Raw genomic sequence first — 25,498 nt, 5'->3', positions numbered from 1 at the left:
TGAGAGGCACGTCACCCAGAGAGTGTGCAGACGGCTGGCCGCTGGGTGGGGGTGGCCTCTTGTTGGGGTGGGGGTGTCCCGATTGTGGGCAGGGCGGCAAACTCGGTGAACATACCAGACGCCACCAATGGTGACTGAATGGTCAGGTGACATTGTGGCAACTGAACGTTAATTTTTTTTCCTTTGGTGCCGCTGGGGTGGAGCCCAGGGCCTGGCACCAGCGCCCGCCCGGCTCCCCGAGGCCCTGCCCCTGGTTCACAGCCTTCATCCAGTGGGTGCGTGGGTTGGGGGAAAGAGCCCGGTCTGTGCAGGCGGGTCGGGCTCCTTCCGTGGTTTAGGCATCTGAGGACTGTCTGGGACGTTTTCCCCAGAGCAGGGCCACCGTGCAGGGGAGGCCTCAGGGGAGCTTGGTCCAGTTTTTTCACTATCAAGAATTAACAGCCAGGCTGGGTGCAGAGCCCCACACCTGTCACCCCAGCGGCTCGGGAGGCTGAGGCAGGAGGATCGTGAATTCAAAGCCAGCCTCAGCAATGGTGAGGCCCTAAACAATTTAGGGAGGCCCTGTCTCCAAACAACATACAAACTCGGGCTGGGGCTGGGGCTCGGCGGTCAGCACCCCTGGGTTCAATCCCTGGCACAAAAGAAAAAGAGACTGGCCAGGTGGTGGACACGGGCACATCGCGCACGAGGCCCTGGGCTCCACTCCGGGGCTGGGGAAGAACGAAGAGAACGGCAGCTCCCTCCCTCGGTCCTCTGACGCCCAGGGGGTGGAGGCTGCAGCGTCCTCTCCTCACCCCTCCTCCTCTCACTGACTGGGAAACAGACGCCCTGGGGCCAGCAGAGCCCGGGAGCTGGTGCAGAGCTGGACCTGAACCCAGGCCCGTGGACGTGGCTCCCACCCCGGGAGGCTCCAGGCCCGAGGCCCCAGCCCTCTCCCTGCACTTCAGCCACCAGACGTCTGTGTGGCTTCTCGCCCCCTCTGAACCTGGGGACTCTGGTGAGGGCTCCCTGGGGCCCTCAGGGGCAGGGAAGTCCTGCTGCACGTCCACACTGAGGTCATCGCCAGGAGGCGGTGAGGACGGGCCCTCTGTGCGGTCCAGGGAGTCAGGGAAGGCTTCCTGGAAGAAGGGTCTGCACATGCAGCTGGGCAGGCTGAATGCGGGGAGTGCGCGGGCAGTGGGAACAGCAGGTAGGGAACTCGCGGGCGTCCCCGAGTGTGGTCTGGCTGGGGCGCTGCAGTCGACCCCGTTGGCTGGGGGCGAGGGTAGGCCTGGGGCTCACCTTCATCATCAGCACGATGGTGTTGAGGGCGATCATGGCCATGATGGTGTACTCGAAAGGCGGGGACACCACAAACTGCCACATGCGGTACTGGAAGCTGCGCTTGTCCTGCGGCATGTGTCTGGTCAGCGGCTTGGCGCTGATGGCGAAGTCGATGCAGGCCCGCTGTGGGGAGGAGGCCGCCGTGAGCAGGCGGAGGGGTGGGGAGGCCCGGCGCCGGGCCCTGCCGACCCCACTGCCCCAGGAGTCCAGGGGTGTCTGGACCTCGGCTTCCCTGTGATCCCCTGGAACCCCGCAGAGAAGGTTGATCAACAGCCTCGCTGTCTCGGCCCAGAGAGGCTGAGCCACTTGCCTGAGATGGCTCAGCTGCTGCATGGGCCGAATCTGAATGACACCCGAGGTCTGACTTCGGGGCCTGGCCATTCTTTCTAAGGGGCCGCCTGGCTTTCCTTCTCCTTTTCTTGGAGGGATAAAGAGAAGGAGAAATAGTGGCCACTGAGTCCGAGGGATCAGTGGCACAGAAGGCAGGTGCCCTGGGTCCTCTGAGCAGCCTGGGTGGTCCCAGGAGGGCAAAGGGCCCCCGTGCTGTTCCCCGGTGACTAGACTTTCATTTGTGACCGCTTGCTGGCCCTCCCACGGGAAGGTGCTGCTTCCCCACCCTCCTGACGTCCGACACGGACTGGGGCTCCCTCGAGCTCAAGAACATGGGGCAAAAGTGTCGGGCACGACTCAGGGCCCAGCCTCCAGAGCTGGGCTGCACCTGCTCCTGCTCTGCGCCGCAGCCTCCGTACCAGCCCGGGACAGGACTAGAGATGTCATGGAGAAGAGCCACCCACGGTTGGGACAGGCGAAGGGACGTGAGCCAGAAGTCAGCGCCTTTGAAAATGCCCGGGGCTGCTCGTTACTGCCGCGGGCCCTGGTCTGAACTGACCGATACAGTGAGGGGTGTTTTCCTCGGGAAACCCCAGCGGGGCTGCCCTCGGTCCCCAGGTGCCCCCAGAAGTGGGGTCCTGGGTGTGCGTGACAGTTTCCACAGGACGCAGGGGACGGCACCTCGTTCTTCTCCAGGCTGTACTCCTCCATCATCTTGTCCCCCTGTTCCTGGAAGGTGATGATGATCAAGGCCACAAAGATGTTGACAAAGAAGAAGGGGAAGACCACGAAGTAGACCACGTAGAAGATGGACATCTCCATGCGGTACCCCGGGCTGGGGCCCTGGTTCTCGAAGGTGGCGTCCACCGAGTGCTTGAGGACCCTGCGTGGCATGGTGGGGGGACCAAGAGGGCGGGAGGGTGAGGGTGGGCGGGACAGGAAGAGGAAGCCCCCGATCCTTGAAAGGCGGATGGTGGCCCCACCTAGCCTGCCGCGGATCTAGGGCCGGTGAAGTGCCGGGAGGGATTTTCAAAGCTTGATTTACTTTCCCAGTGACCGTCTCAGGGAGGTCATTACTGGTGCCCTCCTGCACATGGGGAGCCCAGGCTCAGCAACGAAAGGGACTCGTGGAAGGCACCTACTCAGGAGCAGTCACGTTGGGATTTGAAACCAAGTTAACAGTCATGAATGGGAGCAAGTAGGGGGTCACAGGGGCAGGAGTTTGTCATGTGGGGGGGTAGTTTTTAAGCACAGTGTTGGTGGGTGCTGAGAAGGTGTGACAAGTGGGGAACACATATGTGCACGGAAGCCCTGTACAGTTGCAAAGGGTGTGCACTGCTGAAGAATTCTGTTTAAGCCACACCTTCAAAGAGTAGATGTGACAGGCTCACGCGTGCAAGATGATATATTTTTTTGGAAGGTCACTATTAGGTGCCTTATTCAAATAAAATCATTAAGTATACTGTAATGGTTCTCTGACAGGTGGGATTAAAGGCTGTCTAAGGGGTGTCTTTAAGAATTCATTCAAAGTGGGCTTGGGGATAAAGGTGCTGACAGCACATGCCAGACTCTGCAGCCTTCATCCCGGCCTTCCCAAGTCCTCTGGGAGGAGAACTAGGCCAGGGGTGAGGTGGGAGACACATTTACCTTGGACACAAATTATGGGGGCTCCCAAAATACAAGAGATTAAGATAAAAAAAATCTGTGACATTAAAAAACATCAAAATGAATTCCAAAAAGCCCACCGTGAGCCACATATCATGGTTCCAGGGGTTGAACCCAGGGCCACTTGACCACTGAGCCACCTCCCCAGCCCTTCTTATTTTTTTATTTTGAGACAGGGTCTCGCTAAGTTGCTGGCTTTGAATTTGGGATCCTCCTGCCTCAGCCTCGCCAGCTGCTGGGATGACAGGCGTGCGCCACCACTGGGCCAAATACCAAAATAAAGACGGGGTCCACCCGGGCTTGCACGATCGATCGGCTTTTCCTCTCTCACTCTGGTCCTGGCCCGGCCTGGGTGAGAGTGTCACCCTGGCCCAGTGACATCCCCACCTCATCATGGGGACAGGTGGGCGAACCTGCCCTGTGGGGCCCTTCTGTGCAGTGTGCAGTCCCCAGATGCAGGGGCACTTTCGGGGGGGCTGGGTGATGTCCCTCCTGTCTCGGGAGGTGGGCGACCTGCCCTCCGAGCCCCGCCCAGGAACCCTGTCATCTGAGCCCCGCCCCCGCCCCGCCCTTCGAGCCCCGCCCCAGCCCTGCCACAAACCCCGCCCTCCGAGCTCCTCCCCCTGAGCCCCGCCCTCTGAGCCCCGCCCTCCGAGCCCCTCCCCCTGAGCCCCTCCCCCTGAGCCCCGCCCTCTGAGCCCCTCCCCCTGAGCCCCGCCCTCTGAGCCCCGCCTCCCGAGCCCCTCCCCCTGAGCCCCTCCCTCCGAGCCCCTCCCCCTGAGCCCCGCCCTCTGAGCCCCGCCTCCCGAGCCCCTCCCCCTGAGCCCCTCCCCCTGAGCCCCGCCCTCTGAACCCCTCCCCCTGAGCCCCTCCCTCCGAGCCCCTCCCCCTGAGCCCCGCCCTCCGAGCCCCGCCTCCCGAGCCCCTCCCCATGAGCCCCGCCCTCTGAGCCCCTCCCCCTGAGCCCCGCCCTCCGAGCCCCGCCCTCCGAGCCCCGCCCGAGGGTCACTTACTGCGGCCAGCCTTCTCCCGTGGACACGGTGAAGAGGGTCAGCAGGGCCCACAGCACGTTGTCGTAGTGGAACTCGTATTTCTTCCACTCCCGGTCCCGGGCCTTCACCTCGTTCTTCTCGTAGAGCAGGTACTTGCCGCTGCCGAGGGGGGGCCGTGAGCCAGTCGGGACGGGACGGGACTCGGCTTGGGCCCCCAGGGACAGGAGGAGGAAGGGGGACAGCAGCCCAGGCAGCCCAGAAGCAGTGACCCCGATGGCTCCTCCTGCGCTTTCTGGGGGGCTGTACGTGGGTCCAGATGGGGACCAGGCTGCCTGGAGATGTCCCCACCCTGCAGCAGGGAAAGGCCAGCTGCCAAGTCACACCTGGCGGTGTCGGTTCTCGGTGCTGGGCTGGAACCCGGGCTGCTCCACACGGGGCCACATCCCAGCCCTTTTTATTATATTTAATTAATTAAAAACTGTGCAGTCCCGGGATTGAGCCCAGGGCACTCGACCCCTGAGCCACCTCCCCAGCCCTCTTCATCTATTATTTAGAGACAGGGTCTCCCTGAGTCTCTCTGAGCTTGCTAAGAGGTCACCGAGAGGCAGAGCGGCTCCCACTGATCCTGCGACACCCAGGGCCTTCAGATGGCCAACCTCCCTCCTCCAGAGCGAAGGCAGCCGCCCTGGGTTCATCCCCAGGCTCAGGCCCAAGAGCCTGTTCCTGTCCCCGCGGTCCCCACTCCGGGGGCTGCCTGGGCAGGGACACCCACCGGCAGTCCTTCTCGAACTCCTTGGACTCGTCGGTGCAGTGGAAGAACTTGCCCTTGAAGAGCTGCACGGCCACCACGGCGAAGATGAACATGAAGAGCATGTAGACGATGAGGATGTTGAAGACGTTCTTGAGCGAGTTCACCACGCAGTCGAACACGGCCTGCGGCGGAGGGGCGTGAGCGCGCCGGCCACCAGGGGGCGCACGGCGCTCTGCGGTCGCCACCCAGGGACGCGCCCGGCCCCCTTAGGGAGTTTGGTATCCGAGGGGCATCTTGGGCCAGTCCCTTGCAGATACAGAGGGAGGCCTGACCTGCTACCTCACCGCGGAGGCCAGGCCCAAGTCACTCAGGGAGGGTCACCTGGCTGGCGGAAGTGTCGGAGCTGCTACTCGTCTAGTCTCGGGTGTCCCCCCAACCCCTTCTCTTTGGCACTGAAGATGGAACCCGGGGCACTCTGCCACGGAGGTACGTCCCCAGCTCTTTTTGAGGCAGGGTCTTGCTAAGGTGCTGAGGCTGGCCTCCAACTTGGGATCCTCTTGCCTGAGCCTCCTGAGTCGCTGGGGTCACAGGTGGGCACCACCAACACCCAGCCTGGGTCTTGGGTTTCCATGCACCTGAACCCCTGGGCCAGCTGCCCCTTTCCAGGGCCTTTCCAATTTGGCCTGGGGCTCTTCAGGACCAGGGGAGGATCCTCACTGGAGAAGCCTCCGCCTGTCAATTCTGTGTTCCTGTCACCACAGCCCCGCCTCCCGGTGCCCGGACTCGTGGCCTCCTCCCTCCTTCCTCCCGGGCAGTCAGGGGCTCTCTGGATTTTGAGGTGACCTTGTGCGCCTGACGCAAGACGGACTCCTTCTGTGTTCCCCAGGAGCCAGGGCCCACCCCCGGCAGCTCGGCCCCAGCGCTCTCCCTGGCCTCCCTGGCCTCACCCCAGCTCCTCAGGGCAATGCCGGTTCCACCTCAAAGGCACCTCGTGGGACACAGAGGCAGGGTCCCCAGTCGCCCCGGGAGGAGCATCCCCGTGCCAGCCCTGACCCCAAAGGGCAGCCACAGTCCCTCTGGTTGTCACCGAGCCAAGAAGGGACACCATCAACGGATTCCAAATTCCTCAGGGTGCTGCCTCCAGAGGGGACATCAGAGGCTGGTCTGGATGAGGCTGAACCTCGGGTCACAACCTCCTCCCCCTCCTCCTCCGACTGTGGGGTGACCGTCTGCCCTGGTCACTCTCTCCAACCCGGGCCCATAGCAGGCTCAGGGCCGCTGCGCGGCCGTCCTTGGCCACGTGTTAACGACAGATCCGCATTTGACCTCCTGTGAGAGTGGGCTCTGGAACTTGAGAGAGGTGAGGCCGTGCTTCCTCCTTTCAAAGTAAAATTGATAACCTGGCTTGACGGGAAGCCAGTGCCGGCCTGACATGTCGAGAGAATACCGGTGGCCCTCGGTGGCACCGCACTTGTGGGCATGCTAGGGTTTGTTTTCCGTCCTTTTTTGGAACAGGGAGCTTTTGGGAATGTGGGGTCTGGGGGCCTAGACCAGGCAGGTGAGAGGTCACGTACGACCGGAAACCCAGCTTCCTGCTGCCCGTCGCCCACGGGACACCCTGTGAGGATGAGGAGAGGGACCCTGAAGGCCACACGTTTCACCTGGTGGGAAATCACACCCGGGGGCCTTAGGTCGGGCCCTTCACCGCCACCTGCGGGCCATCTGTAGTAACACCCAGACCCGTAGAGGAGGGCAGCCAGCGCTGAGCTTTACCAGCGGCTCCTTCCATGGGTGGTGGTGGTTTTGAGCAGTGCGTGACTTGTTCAACTGTACACGGCCACCTGATGGCCCCCTCCCCACGGGCCCCAGTCTCACCTTGAGCTTTGGCAACCGCTTGATGGTTTTCAGAGGTCGTAGCACCCGGAGGACGCGGAGAGATTTGATGGTGTTGATGTCCTTCCCTTTGCTATTGCCACTGTGGACGGATGTGAGGGGGAGAGGGAAGAGAGGCTGGGTGTCAGGCTGGGAGGCGGGAGGCCCCAGCTCCGGGCGCTCCCACCCTCCCCTTCCCCGCAGGGCTGGCTTCCCACCCCCTGCTCAGGGAGCCGCGAGCAGCGGGTCTCGTGGCTTGATTTTCGGGGTCTGCTGAAGGCTCTGCCCCTTGGCGGGACCTGAGCAGGTGCCCAGTGGCCCCCGGACTGGCACGGGGCGCCCGCTGCCCCAGGCCCAAAGGCTTGCGTGGCCACCTCTAGAAAGCGCCTGGCCTGGGTCTGGTGGCCAGAGTGTCACTTAGCCACCGTCTTGGGGGCTCCGAGCAGACGGGCGTCCCCTCCGCCCAGCAGGACGGGGGGCATTTAAAGTGGCCCCCAGGCCCCCTCCGCGTCCCCGGCCCACGGGGGCAGCAGCCGCCCTCCCAGCTGCCGGGTGGCGCCGGGTTCCACGGCGCCCGAGCCCTCTCTGCCAGGGAGGTGACGGCAGAGCAGCCTGGGCCGTCGCGTGCCACCCACAGACATCACACCCTCGGCCACCACCTTCAGACTCCAGGGGACGGCGCTGGGTGGCCCAGGCTGTCGATGGCACCGACCCAGGTGACCAAGCCAGAACCACCTGTCCTTCATCTGCACCCTGAGGTCACGGCCTGGACGTCCCGTCCCTCTTGGCCACCCTCTGAGGTCAGACCCACCCCCGTCCCGCCGCCCTCTCTCCAGGCCTGCGTCTCCTCTTCCACCTTTTTTTTTTTTGGTACCAAGGATGGGACCCAGGGTCACGTGGCCACCGAGCCACGTCCCCGCCCTGTTTTGTATTTATTTAGAGTCAGGGTCTCACTGAGTTGCTTAGGACCTTGCTGTTGCTGAGGCTGCTCTGAACTTGAGATCCTCCTGCCTCAGCCTCCTGAGCCACTGCGCCCGGCTCCTCTTCCCTCTTTTCTGTACCCAGGGGCCAACGAGGGTGGCGGCTTGCTGGGGCTCTGAATTCTCAGAAGAGCAAGTGACTTCCAGGTGTGGCCCTCAGGGCTCCTGGAAACCCGTGCCCACTTACCTCTCTGTGCACCCTGGGTGCACCTCCCCTCCCTGGCCTCCCTGGCCTGCCTCCCTGCCTCCGGCTCAGGCAGCCTCTGGGGCCATTTGGGGAGTATCTCAGCCTCCACCCGGCTGCTACCTCCTCCGTGGCCATCCTCCACATCACCGGGTTCTTCTCCCCACCCCTCACTCGCCCCCGACGTCGGAGTCGGGGCTGCAGACCCCAACCTCCGGGCTCCAGGGACCCCAGCCCGGCGCCAGGGCATGCAGCGCGAGAGGGTCTTTCCCGCCATCTGCTCCCTCGGGCTCCCCCCTCGTTTCTTGGGGACCCAAGGGGCCGCCTGGGCCTGCAGCTCGGGGCCGTGGTTTAAACCCAGGTCCCCCCAGGAGCGCGGGGCTGCGACCCGAACGGGAGCCTTGAGTCCGTGGGGGCAGCCAGAGCAGGACACAGAATCCTGCACCCGGTCGTGGGGGGAGACGGTCACTCCTTGGTGGCTTTGGGGCCCCTGGCACCCACCGGCTCCCTGGGAGGAAGCACTGGACACAGGCGCCACAGCGCGGGTCTCTGGCTCAGGCCGGCCACCTGGTATGAGTGGCTGAGGCTGGCCTCGAACTCGCCATCCTCCTGCCTCAGCCTCCAGCCACTGGGCAGGGCACATGCCCCCTAGAGCCAGCGCCTGCTCCCTCCGGGGTCCTGGGACCCTCGTGGCCCTCACCGCCGCCCTGCCCCGGCTCCCTGGCCCTGCTGAGCTTGGACCCAGAGGACACCCCTGGCCTCGGTGGTCTCTGCAAGAACCGGTGGGTCGCGGCTGTGGCCCTCGGGAGCAGGTTCTGGTCACCTCCATAGACAGGACAGCAGCAAGGACACAGGCCACGGAAGAGACCCAGAGGACGAGAGACAGAGCGAGAGAGACAGAGCGAGAGACTTTACCGTGTGCTGCTCCTGGCAAGGTGGCGTTGGAGGGAGAGACAGATCGTGAGCGGCCTCGGGACACACACTGGCCACACCCGGGCGCCCCAGCCCCCCGGGCTCCGGCTCTGACCCTGGGGTCCATCCTTCCACGGAAGCCCCTCCCCCTGGCCCCCACCCCGGGCAGGCCCAGTCCGTCCCAGTCTGTCCCAGCGGCAGGACGCCCCAGAGCTGTCCAGGTCACCGCCAGGGGCTGCGGGAGCCTCTGAAAGGGGCAGAATTTTGGGGAAGGACCTGGGTTTGAATTCTGCCTGCCTCTGCCTGGCGGTCCTCCTCTGTGACACCGCCGTTGGCCTCCAGTGTGCCCGGCGGCCTTGGAATCCCAGGTCAGCAGAGGCCACCCTCGGGGTCCTCTGCACCGGCCGCACCCTCCAGGACCGCCCTGGAACCAGGCTCAGTCTCAGGGCCAGCCTGGGCCGGCCCAAGGCCGGTTCTGGGTCTGCAGCGTCCCTCGGGCCCTGAGTCCACTCCGGCACCACCAGGCTGGACCAGGGCAGGGCGCGAGGGATGCGGGAGCCCCGGGACCGTGGGTGGGTGTTGAGGCTGTTCTGCCTCCAGACGCCACGGCAGGGGCCTGTGGTCGCTCCGAGGGAGGCTGAGGCAGGGGGGTCTCCTGAGCCCAGGAGATCAAGGCCAGCCTGGGCAGCACAGGGAGACCCTTAAAATAAAACAAAACCTGCCGAATTTAAAAGGGAGACGCTTCTGCAGTTTCCGCCGGCCTCTCCAAAGCACGGGGTCCTCAGGGTTCAGCACTGGAGAATTAAGTGACACACGTGCGATTGTGTAGCTTCTACTTTCACGACTAGGAGGCATCCGGTGACAGAAATGTTAGCCTCAACTATTGACCAAGTCTTCTGAATGTCACCGCACTTGGCTGCAGGAAGATGGCACCATTATGCCAATTTTCCAGATGAGGAAACTAAAGCCCAGAGAGGGAGACTGATTTCCCAAGGGCACACAGCCAGGAAGTGGCAGGTGGAGATTCAAACCCAGGTGCGTTATCTGGAGCTCTGATGTGCCTCGGTTTCATCAGATATAAGAAAAATGGTGCCCTCGTGGGAGGGGCAGATAGCCCGAGGGCTCCTCTTTGGCTTCCTGGAAGCGCAGCTCCTGAGGATGCAGGAGCGGCTTGATCAGGGTGCTGTGCCAGCTGGGACGGCTGTGGTCCTGCCCTGGGGGACGAGTGGCGGCACCAGATGGACCCTTGGCAGCGAGGGTGGGATGATGATCTGCCGGCTGCCGGGGAACGTCAGCCGGCTGCCCCATGCACGGGCACGGAGCGGGCCACGCTGGCCCAGGGCTGGTGAAATGATGCGTTCATGGTGGTCACATGGACATGGCTGGTCAGCGATGAGGGACACACACACCACACAGAGCAGAGGGCAGGAGCGGGCAGGAGGGTGGAGACTGGCAGGAGGCTTCGACACACCCTCGGGGGACCCAGGGCGTCTCCCACACAGAGACGGGGCCACAGTCACGGCACCGGGGAGGGTCCCGGCCTCGACCCACCTGGCCGAAGAGCCAGGGGCAGCCTCCTCCTCGCAGCCCCGGCTCCCGGGGCCCTGGGTCTTGTCTGTGGGCTGTGGCCGCAGAGTCCACTGAGAGGTCTGGGCCCCTCCCCAGCCCCCGGGGGTCAAGGCTGCACCCGGGCGACTCTCCTGCCCTCCAGCCCAGGGTCCCTACGAGGGGACACGGGGAACGAGGACACTCAGCTGGACGCGGGAGCCTGTCCTGGGAGAGGAGGCTGGCCCAGGGCTGGGGTGTCCTGCCCTCTCTGTGAGCAGACGGACACACAGCAGAAGACCCAAGAGGAGAAGAGCCGCATGGGAAGACGAGAAAGGACGACACAGTCCTCACAGGCCACACGCCTCAGGCAAAGGAGGTCAGAAACCTGCGGCCAGGGGGCGGCTTTGGGAACCAGGCAGCAGCAGCTCCAGGGCTCCTGCTCTGGCTGTTTGGAGGTTTGGGTCTCGGGTGTGCAGGAGTGGCTGGATCAAGGTGCCCAGCCAGCGGCGCCAGGTCTGCACACTCAGCAGGGAGGAGGGCGGGGCCTCGGCCTCCTCTCCCGCCCACTGTAGCCCACTGTCCTGGTTTTAAGGTGCCCCCTGTGGTGCGCTCATTGCTATGAAGCTGTGTTCTAGAGAATTCCTGGCACTTGCCAGAACGCTTAAAACCTCATGCTCCCACTTCCTGCGAGATCTGCAAACCTGTCAAGGCCGGGGGGTGGGGTGGGGGGCTGGCATCCCTGTCCTGACCTTTCCTGGCACAGGAAGGATTTAAAAAGTTTTAAACAGGACCTCTCCAGGGTGCAGGTGGCTTTGTGTTCCCCCTCTGGGTGCTGGGGAGTGGCCTCAGGGTCTCAGGCCCCCTGGCAAGTGCTCTCCACTTCAAACATGTCCAGATTTCTTTTTTCTTCCTTTCTTCCCTTCTTATTTATTAATTTTTTTTAAAGTTTTGAGACACGGTCTCACTAAAGTCTGGAGGCTGGCCTTGAAACTTGTGATCCTCCGGTCTCAGCCTCCTGGGGAGCTGGATCACAGACGTGTGCCACCAAGCCTGGTGCAGGTGGCTCGTTCTGTGAGCTGCAGGCAAGGCTGGATGCCCTGGAACAACGGCACACAGCTGAGCTCTGGGTAAAGACACCTGGTCCAGGTGGCCCACAGGTCATGACCCCCAGGGACAGGGCAGGGCTGGTTTGTGTAAGTTTGTTTTGTGATGTTTGCAGAGTGACAGAAAGTGACAATCATCTTGGGATGCGTTCTCACCCTGTGTCCCCATCATAAGTGAAGCATGACTGCACTTGAGAGAGCCTAACAGTCCGTCCATCAAGGGGCCGAGTCTGTGCCACCCCGAGGCCCTGGCGGGACCCTCTTCCCCCTCCTCGTGATCACTGTGGGGCTGCGTGGGACCTGCTCTCGCTCTGCCCAGCCCCTGACACCTGTTTGAGCAGATGGGATCTGCTTTAAAGCGAGGTCCCAGCCTGCAGACCTGGACGCAGCCGTGGTACCCACGGCCCGGGACAGCGACCAGGGCTCGGGTGCTGGTCCTCTGCAGCCCCCCTGCAGAAACGGGGTCAGCTTGGGAAGGGGACATGGCGGGCAGCAGGGTCCCTGATGTGGAGGACAGAGTGGGTGAGCTGAGGCTCAGCCCGGGGCCTGTGCAGAGGGCGAGACGGCACCCGGCAGCGTGTGCTCCCCCCACCCCACCCCGTCCCCTGAGCTGCTGCATCCTGAGCCCTTGGGGCTGCCGCAGACCCGTCCCGAGGCCACCTGTGGCCAGGCCTGAGCTGGTCCTCCCGTCTGGGCTCTGCCCGGGGACATGTCTCCTGTTGCCAGATGAGGACAGAGTATTGGCCTTCCCCAGGCCACAGCTCAGGGTGACCACGGGGGGGTGGGAGGGGGAGGGGAGGAGGAGGGGGGAGAGGGAAGTGGAAAGGGGGAGGGGGAGGGGAAGGAGGGAGGGAAAGAGGGAGGGGAGGGGGAGGTGGAAAGAGGGAGTGGGAGAGGGAGGGAAAGAGAGGGAGGGGAGGGGGAGGAGTGGGAAAAAGAAAGGGGGAGGGGGAGAGAGGGAAGTAGGGGGAGGAGGGAAGGGGAGGTGGAGAGAGGAAGGGGGAGAGGAAGGGAAAGAGAGGGGGGGGAGGGGAGGGAGGCAGGCAGAGGAGGGAGGGGGGAAAGAGGGAGGAGGAGAGGAAGGGAAAGGGAGGGAGGGGGAGAGTGAGGAGGGAGGGGAGAGAAAGGGGGAGGTGGAGGGGAGAGGAAGGGAAAGAGGGAGGGGAGAAGAAGGAGGGAGGGGGAGAGAGGGAAAGAGGAGGGGAGAGATGAGGGGGAGGGGCAGAGAGAGAGGGAGGGGGAGGAGGAAGAGGGAGAGAAAGAAGAGGGAGGGAGGGGGAGGAGAAGGAGGGGGAGGGGAGGGGAGCTGCCGGTGGAGGGGGCAGCAGGGCGGGGCTGGGACCTGCAGGTGGCTTCCTTAGACATGGCTCTCTGGGCTGAGCCTGGTACAACGTTCTGACTTCCTGGAATCCGAATTTTCTCAGGGTCTTGCCAGGGGACCTACCAGAGGCCCTGGGGGTCCTGCTAACATACATGGGGGAGGGACGTGGGGCCACATTTCATCACATTCTCATGGACACTACGTATTGCCTAAAAGTATATATATATATATATATATATATATATATATATATATATATATATATATATATATATATATATATATTTTAAAGTGCTGCTCACTCACAGGAGACAAGTTGTGTCTTGTTTGTATCTTAGGTCCCCTGGGTTTGCGTCAGTCATCAGCGTTCTATGCCATTTCTGTTTGCATCCTTTGTTATCTATGGTGCTTCAGTGTTTCTTCTTGATTTGTGGTTATTTTTTATATGTTAAGGACACCAACTCCTTGTCTCCTTGGTGGCAACCTTTCTCCCCTAATTTGCTTGGTCTCCTCCAGAGCATCTTAATGGTACTGTAGCTCAACTTCCTGATTATTGTCATTATTGCTTTTCCCCCTCTTTGCTCTGGCTGTCCAGTAAGTCAAGGCCTTAAAATGAGGGAGGGAGGGAGGGAGGAGGAGAAAGGTGGAGAGGGTGGGCAGAGGGAGAGCAAAGGAAGAGGAGAGGAGTGGGTGGTGTGGCCTGTGGCCCGGAGAGGGACACGGTGTGCCTCTGCCCCGCGCTGGGGCGTCCTGACCCCTGGCCACCTCCTGGTCCTCTGACCCCATCGTGTTTCCAGGGAGGAGCCTCAGCGAGGCCCACTTCCGCCCTAATCCGGAAACGGCCACTGTCCTGTCCTCTCACAAGCCCAGCCCTTCCTGTCTGGCCAGGAGCCGCTCTGGGGACCCCTGCACCTGCCGAGAAGGGAACGAGGAGACGAGGCACGGGGGAGTCTGGGGAGAGGGGCTCCCACCCTGGCCAGACCCTCCCTTCTGGGGCTGATCCACTGTGAGGGCCACCGGGGACCTAAGGGTCCCCCAGGGCCTCAGGATGTGTCCCGGGTTGGAGTCGGGAGATCTCCGACTTGTGCCAGCATCCACAGCACGAGGGGTGCAGGCTGACCACAGGCCCAGAGGGCTGCTGGCTGGTCAGCTCGTGGTCACCGTCTCGGAATGCATGTCCAGAATCAGGGTGTCACCTGGAGGTGCCCACCCAGAACTCAGGTGCCACCTGGCAGTGGCTGCTCAGCTCCTGGGGACCATCTTGGAATGGCTTCCCGGACATCAGGTGGCATTTTGGGTGGTGACTGAGCCCAAGGGTGCCATATGAAACGGTGACCCAGAATCCGGGGCCATCTTGCAGTGGCCACTTGGTTCTGAGGTACCATTTCAATGGCCATGTAGAACTTGGGTGCCAGTTTGGGAGGTCCACCCAGAACTCGGGGGCCATCTAGGAGAATGGTCACCTAGAACTTAGGTTCCAGAACTCAGGAGCCAGACCTTGGAATGGCTGCGTGGCCCGTGGGCACCATCTTGAGATGAGTACCCGGCTTGGGAGTCATCTGGAATGGCTGCCCAGGACTCGGGGCAGCCGAGTCTTGGAATGGACATCAGGGCTACCATCTCGGAACGGATGCTCGGAACTGGAACCCTGGTCACTTAGTTCTTGGGCGGCAACCTGAGATGGCCATCTAGAACTTGGGTGCCATTTTGGAACAGCCCAGGACCTGGACACCTGAGGCTCTAGGGTGCCTCTTGAAATGGCTGCCCAGAACTCGGGGGCCCCTGGGTAGGGCTGCCCGGAACTCATCAGGTGCCGTTTTGGAGTGGGTACTAAGCGCCATGGTGGCATCTTGGAAGGGCTGCCCAGCCCCTGGGCACCATCTTGGAGGTGCCCTGATCTAGCCCTTCGGAGGGCAGAGGGTCCTGGGTCTGCCAGGAGACGGGGAAGACACAGGGCCATCGGTGGACAGGCACGGGGCCTTCAGGCACGGGGTGGGGTGTCATGCACACTCATCCATGATTGTCTTTTCAGGGGCACCCCAAAGAGACAGAGGTTCTGGGGGGCTGGCGGAGCAGGGGGGAGATGAGATGTCCTGCAGCACGGCAGGAGGCCAGTGGCGGGCCATTGCCGTGGGAGGAGGAGAAGGGGACGCCTGCTCCTTCTCTCTCCCTGACGTGCACAAAGCCGGTGGAAGCTCCTCCTGTGACATGCGGCACCTCCCGCCACCCAGAGCCCACGCGCCCCATCTCTGTGCCCTGAGGGCAGGTCCCCTGAGCCAGCAGGTGGTCTCAGGCTGAGGATGGGGGCCAGGAGGCCAGCGGAGGCCTCGGGTGGGGACTTACGTGAAGGCAAAGGCCACCAGGGCCCCACTGACCACTATGAAGTCCAGAATGTTCCAGAGGTCGCGGAAGTAGGCGCCCTGGTGCAGGACCAGCCCCAGGTCGATCATCTGCGGGGAAGAGCAGGCGCTGAGGTTCGGCCCCGGCGGCCCGCGGGAGAAAGTGCCGGGGACAGGTGGACGGGCCTCCCCCTGCCGCCGGGCCTGGGGCAGGAGCCAGGGCCCTGCGTGGGGGGTGGGGGGCGGAGGGCAGAGGCCCCTCCCGGGGACAGGCAGCGAGCGTTCGCTGGTTCCAGACCTTGGGCTGCCCCTCGATCGGGTCCTCAGCCAGCCCTGGGGGCGCTGCCTTCCCAACCCCCAGGAGTCTGTCCACTCCTCGGCCACCAACCCGGTGCCGCCCGCATGGTCCACCAGGGACCTGCGCTGGCTTCCAGGTCCGCCCGCCCTCAGGTCGGTCCTGCTCGCGGCCGCCAGAGGGCGCCGGCGCACACCCAGCCCCAGCGCCCCCCTCCCCGGGCGCAGAGCCCCGCGGTTGGCCGCCCCCTGAGCGGCTCCTCCAGGTGTCGCCGTCGCCCTTCTCCCCTCCCTGCCCCTCTCCCGACTCTCGAGGCCGCCCCTCGGTCACAGGCACCACGTCCAGGCCTCAGGGAAGCCGTCTGCACCCGGAGGGTCCTGGGGGCTCAGAACCCCGCGGGGCGCTGGCGGCTGTCCCCGCGCTCACCTTGATGACCATCTCAAAGGTGAAGACGCCAGTGAAAACGTAGTCGAAATATCGCAGCACCTGCAGGGGGCAGGAAGAGGGCAGGGATCACGGACCTGCTCCAGCAGAGACCCCTGTAATACTGCAATTGCCTATTGGTCTGTGAGGCCCCCGCAAAGTCCCCAGGAGCGGAGTTTCCACCCAGAGGAAGCGCATCTGTCAATATATGGTTGGGCAGGGCGTGCACTGCACAAAAGCCCCTCCCACCCCTAGATTTGTAGGTTGTGAATGAGACTTTCCAGCAGATGGCAGCAAATCCCATGGAATCCCTCCGTGAGGACGGCGGGCACCGAGGCCAGCCTCCAGGGGCCTCGTATATTTGCCCCAAGCTCTATGTGCGCTGAGGGGGCCCTGGACAAGTTCAGGGGTAACTGGATCCTGTCCCCACTGCGTCCTGGTTCCGCTGGGTCTCTGGGCAAGGGCTGTTTCCATGTGGTGTCTCCTAAGCACTGGGACCCACCTGGCTGCTTGCTGTCACCGTCTGTGTCCCATGGCCACGCTCTCACCAGGGTGGGTGATTCTCGTCCGCCCGCCCCACTGTCTCAGCCTCGACCAGTTTCTGCCTGGATGATCACCGACCCTCAGCCCTGACTCTCTCTCCACCGCGCACAGCCCAGCTGGGTGGTGACCAGGGTGTGGCCTGACCAATGGTGCACTTAAGGGCCTGGTAATTACTGGACACGGCCACCAGAGGGCGCCTGTGAACACCTGCGTCAGGCTCTCGCCCCTTCCTGGCTCCCGCTACTGGGATGAAGTCCAGTCTTCCTGCTGGTCTAGTGGCTCTGCAGGACTTTCTGGTTACCTCCCCAGGGACACGGTGCCCTGCTTCCACCCTTCCCTTGCTCCTGGCCTCCTGCCTCCTAGATCCCACCCCAGGGCCCTTGCACAGGCTGTTCCCTCTGCCTGAAACGCCCTTCCCTGGCCCCCGTGGGGTCCCCCTCCTCCATGCTTGGCTGGGAGTGGCTTTCCCGGCGAGGCTTTCGGCGGCTACCTGTCTACAATGCCACCTCCAGGCCTTGGAATCCTGTCCCTGCACCCCTCATCCTTTCCCGGGGAGCTGTCTGTTATGGTATCAATCATCCCGTTGTCCCCCACATCAGTCCTGCAGAGATAGTCCCCATGTGGCTGCTGCAGCTCCTAGTGCAGGGCCAGGCATACAGTAGGCGCTCAAGGGTGCTTGCTGAGTGGGTGCCCGAGCAGCTGGGGTGGGGCCTGCAGGAGCCGCTCTGATATCATGTCCCGGGTGTGGCTGCCACCGGGGTGCGGGCGCGAGGGACCGGGCTGTGGTCACCTCCGCGTCGAGGATTCTCTGGCTCTGCTGAGCTGGGCGGTCCCCACGGTGGGACGACGGTCCTGGGCGCCGCCAGGGGCAGCAGGAATCCTGGCCCCGCCCACCCTGCCGAGCTGCGCCCTCCTGGCCAGGCAGGGTGCACGGGGTCACCGTGGGCACCCGTGGCCCTGAGGCCAGGAGGGCCGCCCGCTCGGCAGGGCTGGCCGGGGCCCAGGCATTCCTGCATGCCCCTGCGTCACCTGCCCTGCCAGCTGGGAGGCCCGGGAACTAGGAGCAGGAGGGAACCTGGAGGGCTGCCGGGTCGGCCGGCCCCAGCACGGCCTCCGCTGCCTTCTGATTTCCCTCCCTCCGCCCGCGGAGCGGGGAAAGCCAGCGAGGCCTCCGAGCCGCGCCCTGGGCACTAACCTACTTAGCAGGAGCCCCAGCCTCCGCCGCGGGTGAGGAGGGCGACTGTGGGTCTGGGCAGAGAGCGGAGGGGACAGGCCAGGGCCCCAGGAGGTGCCCCACCCATGAGGTGAGCCGCTGCCCCTCTCCACCAGGGCCAGGGCTCACTTCTGACCGGCAGATCTCCAGGGTGACCCAGGACGGTCACTAGCTGCCCCTTTGTCTCCCACTGTCTGGGTCTGACCCCTCCTTCATCAGTTGGGGGCACCTGAAGAGGGCTTTGCCAGGATTAGATAAGTCACGGTGGCCGGCACCCTGGCAGCACCTGTCATCCCAGTGGCTGGGGAGGCTGAGGCAGGAGGATGGGGAGTTCAAAGGCAGCCTCAGCAATGGTGAGGCCCTAAGCAACTCAGTGAGGCCCTGACTCTAAAGACTACGAGCACAGACAGACTGGATGACCGACCGACTGCCCGCCCGTCCAACGGATGTCCAGCTTGGGCAGCTCAGGCAGCTGGGCCCGGGTTGGGCACACAGCCAGGGGCCGGGTGGATGGGGCTTAGCAGACCCTGGACCCCGGAGGGTTCTGTTCTCCAAAAGTAAAAGCTTGGGCTGTTTCTGCCCCAGCCTCCCCTTGGCCTCTCCTCTCCCCGGGCCTCACCCTCGGGCTCCTCCCAGCCCGCCCTTCCTCCAAAGCTTCATGTCCTCGTGGGAGACTCCATGGGGAGAGCTGGCTTTTGAGGGGGCACCTCTAGGTCACCCCAGCTCAGCCCCTGGCCCCCTCCATTCCAGGCAGAGCATGATCCTGTCCTGTCCCCGCCACCCCCACCAGGGGACCCAGCCGGGTGGTCCCCTCCAGGGACGTCTTGCCCTCAGAAATGTGCCTCCCCTCCCTGCAGACATGGCTGTGCCCGAGGCTGTCCCCAGTCAACCCCCACCCGGGCCCCGAGTCTGGGGCTACAGGAGGAAGGGGACAGCGAGGCGGGTCTCACATTGTTGCGGGGCGCGTTGGGCTGCACGGGGTCCTCGGCGGCCAGGGCGATGCTGCTCATGGCGATGACCATGAGGATGCACATCTCGAAGTAGCGCAGGTTGAGGATATAATGGCACAGGCGGCGAAGGCTGTTGGGGACAGATGGTGTGCAGAGGTCCACTCAGAGCTCGGGATCGCAGGCCTGCTACCACAGCACCGGGCGAAATCCCTAACTTCTAAGGGCCGCACCCACTGAGCCATCCTTTATCTAGGGCCCTGTCTGGGTCCTAGGACCCCAAGAAGGCAGGGGAGACCTCCCAAGGGGAGCCACGGACATGTCCTGTTTACCCTGTTGGAGTGGCCCCTCCCTCCACAGAAAGCCCTCTTCCCCACGGCTGATCTTGGGACTGTCAGCAAGAGAGTCCAGTGGAGATAAACTTCCTGTTTTCCTGTCGCCCTGTTTTCTTGGCCACTGGCCGGGAAGGTGCCAGCACTCCAGGTGCTGGACACCCCTTACTAGCTTCTCACAGACGTACCCAGTATAGTACTTTGTAGAAATGTGCAAACAAGGCCTCTGGCCCTGAGCTGGGCTTCACAGAGATGTCTACATTTTTAAGATAAGTCACAAATGGGCTCCATGGTAACAGCTGGCAGGGGGAGGAGAGAGGGGACAAGAAGCTCTCCCTTCTCAGGTGTTGTCCTTGAAGAGTTAACTTGCCCAGAACAGAGAAAGAAAAAGCTGCTTTTCTGTGAACTTCTGCAGACTGTGACTTCTGAGCCCCTCCCTTACATGCTGGGAATAAAACTCTGAAACTCCCTGAACTCGGGGTTCAGGGGATTGATTGATGACAGCAAAAGCTGTGCCCTCTGAACCTGGCTGCAGCCAAATACAACTGTTTCCTGCGGTCTTTGGCGCCTGCCTGACTGTCCCTACAAGACTGTGGCTCCCACCGACTCTGGAAGTCTTGGTCCCCACTCTGGGCTGAAGAAAGGGGGACGCAGGGTTCTGAGGACCGATGGGCCACAGAGACGTCTTTCCCTCCCTCCCTAGAATCAGCCGTGGGCCTGGGGCTCTCATCTGGAACGTGGCCTGGACTACGAAGACCAGAGGGTCACCAATGGGACACGGGGGTCTCCAAGAGGTGGTGACTGAGCTCTGAGTCGCAGCCTCATCAGAGCCCTGATGGCCGAGGGCGCCTTCCTGGGTCAGCTCGGGATGCACTATGACTCAAGGACGGGCCGCTCCAGGCTGAAGGTGGTGTCGGGGGTCCCTCTGCCCCGTGGCCCTCGTCCCTCCCGGGGCCCGGTGCCCTGCCTGGCCCGGGCCTACTCACGGGTTGGTGGTGGACAGGATGAACATGGAGCTGTAGGGGGGCATGGGCTTGGGGCCGTCCTCCCCGGGCTCCCCCTCCTCCTCCTTCTTCTCCTCCTCTTTCCGCGGCAGCGGGTCAGGGTTGGCGTTTTTGTTCACTGTTGGGACAAGGGCCAGGGCTCCTCCGTGGTTTCCCAGGAGTCTCTGGGCTCCCGTCCACACCCGGGGGCCGGGAGGCTCCCGCCCACCCCAGGGGCGGGGCACGTCGCCGAGTCCTCACTGACCCTGGTGGGGGGCACTTCATGACCCCCACTGACTGACGGGAAACGGGGGCACAGAGAAGTGCAGGGACTTGCCTCAGGTCACACAGCCTCGAGGGGACACCTGAACCGCCTGGCCCCAGAGAGCCTGTTCCCAGCCACCCTGTGCCCTGAGTCTGCTGGGCTCCTCGGGGGCTTGGGCCAGCCCTGTCCCTGTCCCGCCTGACCTTCGTGCCGAGGCTGGGGGCACCCAGGGGGTGCTAACGGCCCCACTTAGGGGGACATGGGCTCAGGCCACGGCATCCCTTTCCACGCCGTGTGGCTACTGGGCACAGGGCAGGTGGCCAGACTCGATGGGGACAGGCTGGGACGTGGGGGACACTGGGTGTCCAGGACCCAGGGTGAGAAGAAGCAGAGCGTCTCGTTAATGATTCAGAAAACATGGTTCACGGGTCAAAATGGCGACATCTGGATCTAATATCTGAGACACTGACGCTCCTTGGGCTGAAGCAGCGCCTGTCCCACATCCCTGAGGTCCCCGCGGTCCCCCGGCCGCTCACCTTGGACGACCGTGTGGTTGAGGGGTGGCCCTGGGGGCGGGATGTCCACGGCCGTGTGCTCGGGCCTCCCGGTCCTGGCCGAGGCGTCCTGGCCACTGCTGGGGTTGGTGACGATGAGGCTGTTCTCGGGCGCCTTGGGGGCGCCGGGGTGCGACGGGGGCCCCGGGTCATTGGGCACCCGGCGGCCGGCGCTGCTGTGCGGGTTGGCGGCCGGGGCGGGCGTGGGGCCGGGGACCGTGCTGTTCCCCATCTTGGCGGGGCTCTGGGGCGCGCCGGCGGGGCCCAGGCTGTCGTGGGGACTGGCCGGCTCCGCAGTGGCCAGCTTGTTGTTCTTCAGGTTGTCCATGTCCTCGGCCAGCGGCGCGTCCTGGCGGCCCAGGTCCTGCTGGATTGGACGCGTGGTGGACAGGTTGGGGCCGGACACGGGGACCCCGGCGCCCTGGTTCTCTCTGAGGAAGGCGGGTCAGCGGAAAAGAACCACAGCAGAGTCAGGACGGCGGGGACGGCGGGGACGGCCTGGGTGGCTCAGGGGCAGGGCGCCTGCCTAGCACACACCCGCCTGGGTCACCCCAGAGCCACAGCCAAACCGACAAACCAGGCCAACCCACCAGTCCCACCACCGCAGCAGCCCAACCACGTCAACCCCACCCAACTAACCAACCCACCAACCAACCTAACCCAACCAAATCAACCCCACCCAACTAGCCAACCAACCCAACCAATCCCGCCGCCCCACCAGCCCAACCAAGTCAACCCAACCCAACTAACCCAACCAACCTAACCAACCACCAAACCAACCACACTAACCAACCACCAAACCAACCAAACTAACCAACCAACCAAACCAACCAAACCAACTCAACCAACCCCACCACCCCACCAGTCCAACCACGTCAACCCAACCAAGTCAACCCAATTAACTCAACCAACCAACCTAACCCAACCAAATCAACCCAAACCAACTAACCAACCCAACCAACTCAACCAATCCCACTGCCCCACCAAGTCAACCCAACCCAACTAACCCCATCAACCAAACTAACCAACCTAACCCAACCAAATCAACCCAAATCCAACCCAACCAATCACACCACTCCACCCACCCAACCACATCAACCCAAACCAACCAACCAAACTAACCCAACCAAGTCAACTCGAATCAACCAGCCAAACCAAGAAAACTAACCCAAACCAAGTCAACCCAACCCAACTAACCCAACCAACTAATCAACCTAACCCAACCAAGTCAACCCAACCCAACTAACCAAACTAACTAACCCAACCAACCTAACCCAACCAAGTCAACCCAACCAAATCAACCCAACCCAACCCATCCCACTGCCCCACCAGCCTAACCGAGTCAACCCAACCAATTCAACCAAACCAACCAACCAATTCAACCAAACCAACCAACCAATTCAACCAAACCAAGCCAATCCAACTAACCAAACCAACCTACCTAACCCAACCAAATCAACCCAGCCCAACCAACCAACCCAACCAAACCAAGCCAACCAACCCAACCCAATCAACCAAACCAAATCAACCAACCAAATCAACCCAACCCAACCAAGCCAACAAATCAACCCAACTCAACTAAACAAACCAACCAATCTAACCCAACAAATCAATCCAACCAAATTAGCCAAACCAACCAAACCAAGCCAACCACCCTAACCCAACCAAATCAACCCAACCCAACCAGCCAAGCCAACCAACCAATCAATCCAACCAAATTAACCAAACCAACCAAACCAACCAAATCAATGCAACCAATGCAACCGACCCAACTAAACCAACCTACCAAATCAACCAAACCAACCAAACTAAATCAACCAAACCAACCCAACTCAACCCACCCAACCAGCCAAACCAATCAACCCAACTCAACCAACACAACCAAATCAAACCAACTACACTAACTCAACCAAACCAACCAACCCAAACCAATCAACCAACCAACCCAATCTAACCAACTAAATCCAACTAACCAAACCAAACCAAACCAACCAACCAACCAACCAACCAACCAAATCAGGCCATTCCATGGCGGCTTAGCCACAGGCCAGGGGAGATTCACCGCCGTTCTCATTCTATAGATGAGAAGGGGATCAGAGACAGACGGGGCCCTGCTCCAGGCCACACAGCCAGCTGTGGCAGAGCCAGCGTGGAGCTAGCCTGGAGCTAGTCAGCAGAGGCTCTGCGCCCGGTCCCAGGTGGGAGTAGATACCGGCTGTTTGTACCCACACCTCCTGGAAGGAGAAGCCAGGCAGTCCCTCTGCAGTCCCCGCGGGGAAGGCCCTCACCCTCCGTCACGTGGGTCGCATGGACACTTGGGAGGGAAGTCAAGGAGCTGTGTGACCCCGAGCAGCCTGACTAACCTCTCTGAGCCTGAGTTCTCTCAGGTTATGTTTTTATCCTTTTTGGTTCCACGGCAGTGGGACCGTCCCCATGTCCTGGAGACTGAAGTGGTGATCCCAGAGGTTACTCGCTACGTGACCCCGGAGAGTCCCTCGGCCTCAGTTTCTCATCCGTAACGCAGAGTGGTGTCCTGGGAGTCCCATGAGGACTAGAGGTGGCCATGGGACACTGTGGGGTGCTGCCAGGCCTTGGGCCAGGGCAGATTTTGTCCTGCTGGGTGTGGGCTCGCCCAGGCCCAGGCCCCCTCCTCCCTTCTCCCTCCTGCCTCTTGCCCAGACAGGTCCCCCGGGCCCGCCAGAGTGACCTCTTTTGGACAAAGGGTCTTTGCAGATGCCATGGAGGATCTCGAGAGGAGACTGGCCTGAGCCCAGACCCACGGCAAATCCTCTCGTAAGGGAAGGGAAGGGGGGGGACCCGGGGACACAGGTGACGGCCATGTGCTGGCCAGCCAGGGAGGCCACGGGTGGTGCGTGGCTTCAGAGACCATCTGCCTCTGCCCACCGGGCCTCGTCCCCGAGTGTGGGTGACGGGAAGTGGATTCTAAACCAGGGCTTCCCGCCTGTCGCAGCGCCCACAGGACGCTCCGGTTCTGATGAAGCCAACGTAAGCTGGGAGTCTGGGCGGGGAGACCTGCTGAGCCTCCCTTGGCCTCCACAGGGGAGGCCCCAGGGCCCCCTGGACCCAGACCCCCAGATGCTCAATCCCCCACATAAAGAAGCTCTGGCTCAGAATCTGTGGGATCTCCTGACCACGGTCCACCACTTGCAGATCCCGGGGACTCCTAACGTGGCGCTGGCACACAGTGTTGCTCAGGAGACTCAGACAAGAGAACTGTCCCCCCTCAGGGTGGACACGGTTTCACCCCCGCGATTTCTGACCTGCGCCTGGTTGAATCCGCCGCCGCAGAACTGCTCGATGTGGCGGAGGCCACCGTCTAGATTTTTTTTTTAAATAAAAGCCATCTTTCTTTCTTTCTTTTCTTTTTCTGGGGGGTGGGCAGAGCTGGGGATTGAACCTTGTGTACGCCAGGCAGGCACTGTACCAACTGAACTGTTCCTAGCCCCCAACTGTCTAGATTTTTAACGAAAGATCTTCCTGCCCCCAAGCAGACCTAGTGAAGTCACAACTTGAAAAGGAGCCCATCCTTCGGTCACCATCTAAAGAGGTTGTATAAAAAAAGTCACACAAGCCATGTGCGGTGGCATGTGCCTGTAATTCCAGCAACACTGGAGGCTGAGGCAGGAGGATCGCAAATTTGAGGCCAGCCTCAGCAACTTAGTGAGACCCTGTCTCTAAATTAAAAAGGGCTGGGGTGTGACTCGGGGGTAGAGGGCCCTGGGTGAAGAGCCCAGCACCAAAAACAGAGCAAAACACTCACAGGACAGGGAGGCCGGGACCACGAGGACCCTCGGGGTGCTTCCTTGCCAGGTGACATGATTGAGGGACGGCAAGGGCCCTGGCCTTAGTTGGCTTTGTCCTTCTTCCTCTCGGTTCCCGCTGGCTGTGGGTCAGGGCGTGTGACCAGGCGCAGGCGCAGAGCCTCCTGCCCCTCGGGGGGCTTCGCTCCAGTGTCTCCGCGGAGGAGTCCCAGGAGGCAGGAGACCGCGGCCGGCCTCCCCGCTCCTCCCGGGGCTGGCCTCTGTGCCCTGTGCCCCAGGAGGCCGTGGCATAACTGCCCGCGCCGTCCGTCCCCCCCACTGGCCTGGCTCGCACTGCTGGGCTGCGGAGCTCCTGCCCGGGACGCGCTCAGACCCCAGATCCAGGGCTGGCCCCCATTATCTGGGGAGCAAGGTAACAGGAACCCCCCTTCAGCTCGCTCCACGCGCACCTCGCTGACCCCCGATGGCCCCCGAGGACCCCTGATGAGGACCGGTGGCCAGGGTGGTGGCGAGCTCAGGAAGGCTGCCGGGGGCGGTCCTTGGACCCTGAGGACACGGCAGGGCTGGCCGAAGGAAACGGGGCGATGGGCGACTGGGGTGCACGGAGCGGGGTGCGGGGAGGCCGCCGAGGGCACAGGGGCCTGCTTTAGGGCTCAGGGCAGGACACGCCAGGGCTGGGCATCTCTGGGCCTGGGTTGCCATGGGGACCAGTGCAGGTGGGCAGGACCGGGCAGACCCCTCCCTGTGCCAGGACTGCGGGGAGGGGGAGCTGTCGGGGAGGCGGGCCATGCCCTGGGGTCACAGGGAATCAGCCAAGCTCCTCCTCACTTTGGCCGCCCTG

At 62.6% G+C, this 25,498-nt stretch overlaps 1 protein-coding gene across 1 annotated transcript in view; it reads right to left on the bottom strand.

Annotated features, from left to right (window-relative positions):
* Positions 1-25,498, bottom strand: part of LOC144251595 (voltage-dependent P/Q-type calcium channel subunit alpha-1A-like) — a 102,928-nt gene that overhangs the window by 32,389 nt on the left and 45,041 nt on the right. Inside the window, exons 17-26 of the mRNA XM_077794427.1 lie at positions 20,858-21,306; positions 20,060-20,195; positions 18,745-18,874; positions 16,042-16,101; positions 15,325-15,431; positions 6,937-7,036; positions 5,083-5,243; positions 4,332-4,469; positions 2,335-2,536; positions 1,282-1,446 (exon numbers count right to left, since the gene is read on the bottom strand). Coding sequence (XP_077650553.1) covers positions 1,282-1,446; positions 2,335-2,536; positions 4,332-4,469; positions 5,083-5,243; positions 6,937-7,036; positions 15,325-15,431; positions 16,042-16,101; positions 18,745-18,874; positions 20,060-20,195; positions 20,858-21,306 — 1,648 coding nt within the window. The remainder of the gene's footprint in view (positions 1-1,281; positions 1,447-2,334; positions 2,537-4,331; positions 4,470-5,082; positions 5,244-6,936; positions 7,037-15,324; positions 15,432-16,041; positions 16,102-18,744; positions 18,875-20,059; positions 20,196-20,857; positions 21,307-25,498) is intronic.

This window comes from Urocitellus parryii, unplaced genomic scaffold (assembly GCF_045843805.1).
Source record: "Urocitellus parryii isolate mUroPar1 unplaced genomic scaffold, mUroPar1.hap1 Scaffold_118, whole genome shotgun sequence".
In the NCBI taxonomy this organism is placed as follows: domain Eukaryota; kingdom Metazoa; phylum Chordata; class Mammalia; order Rodentia; family Sciuridae; genus Urocitellus; species Urocitellus parryii.
Note: the sequence above shows the minus strand (reverse complement) of the source record. Positions and strands in the feature narration are given on the sequence as shown.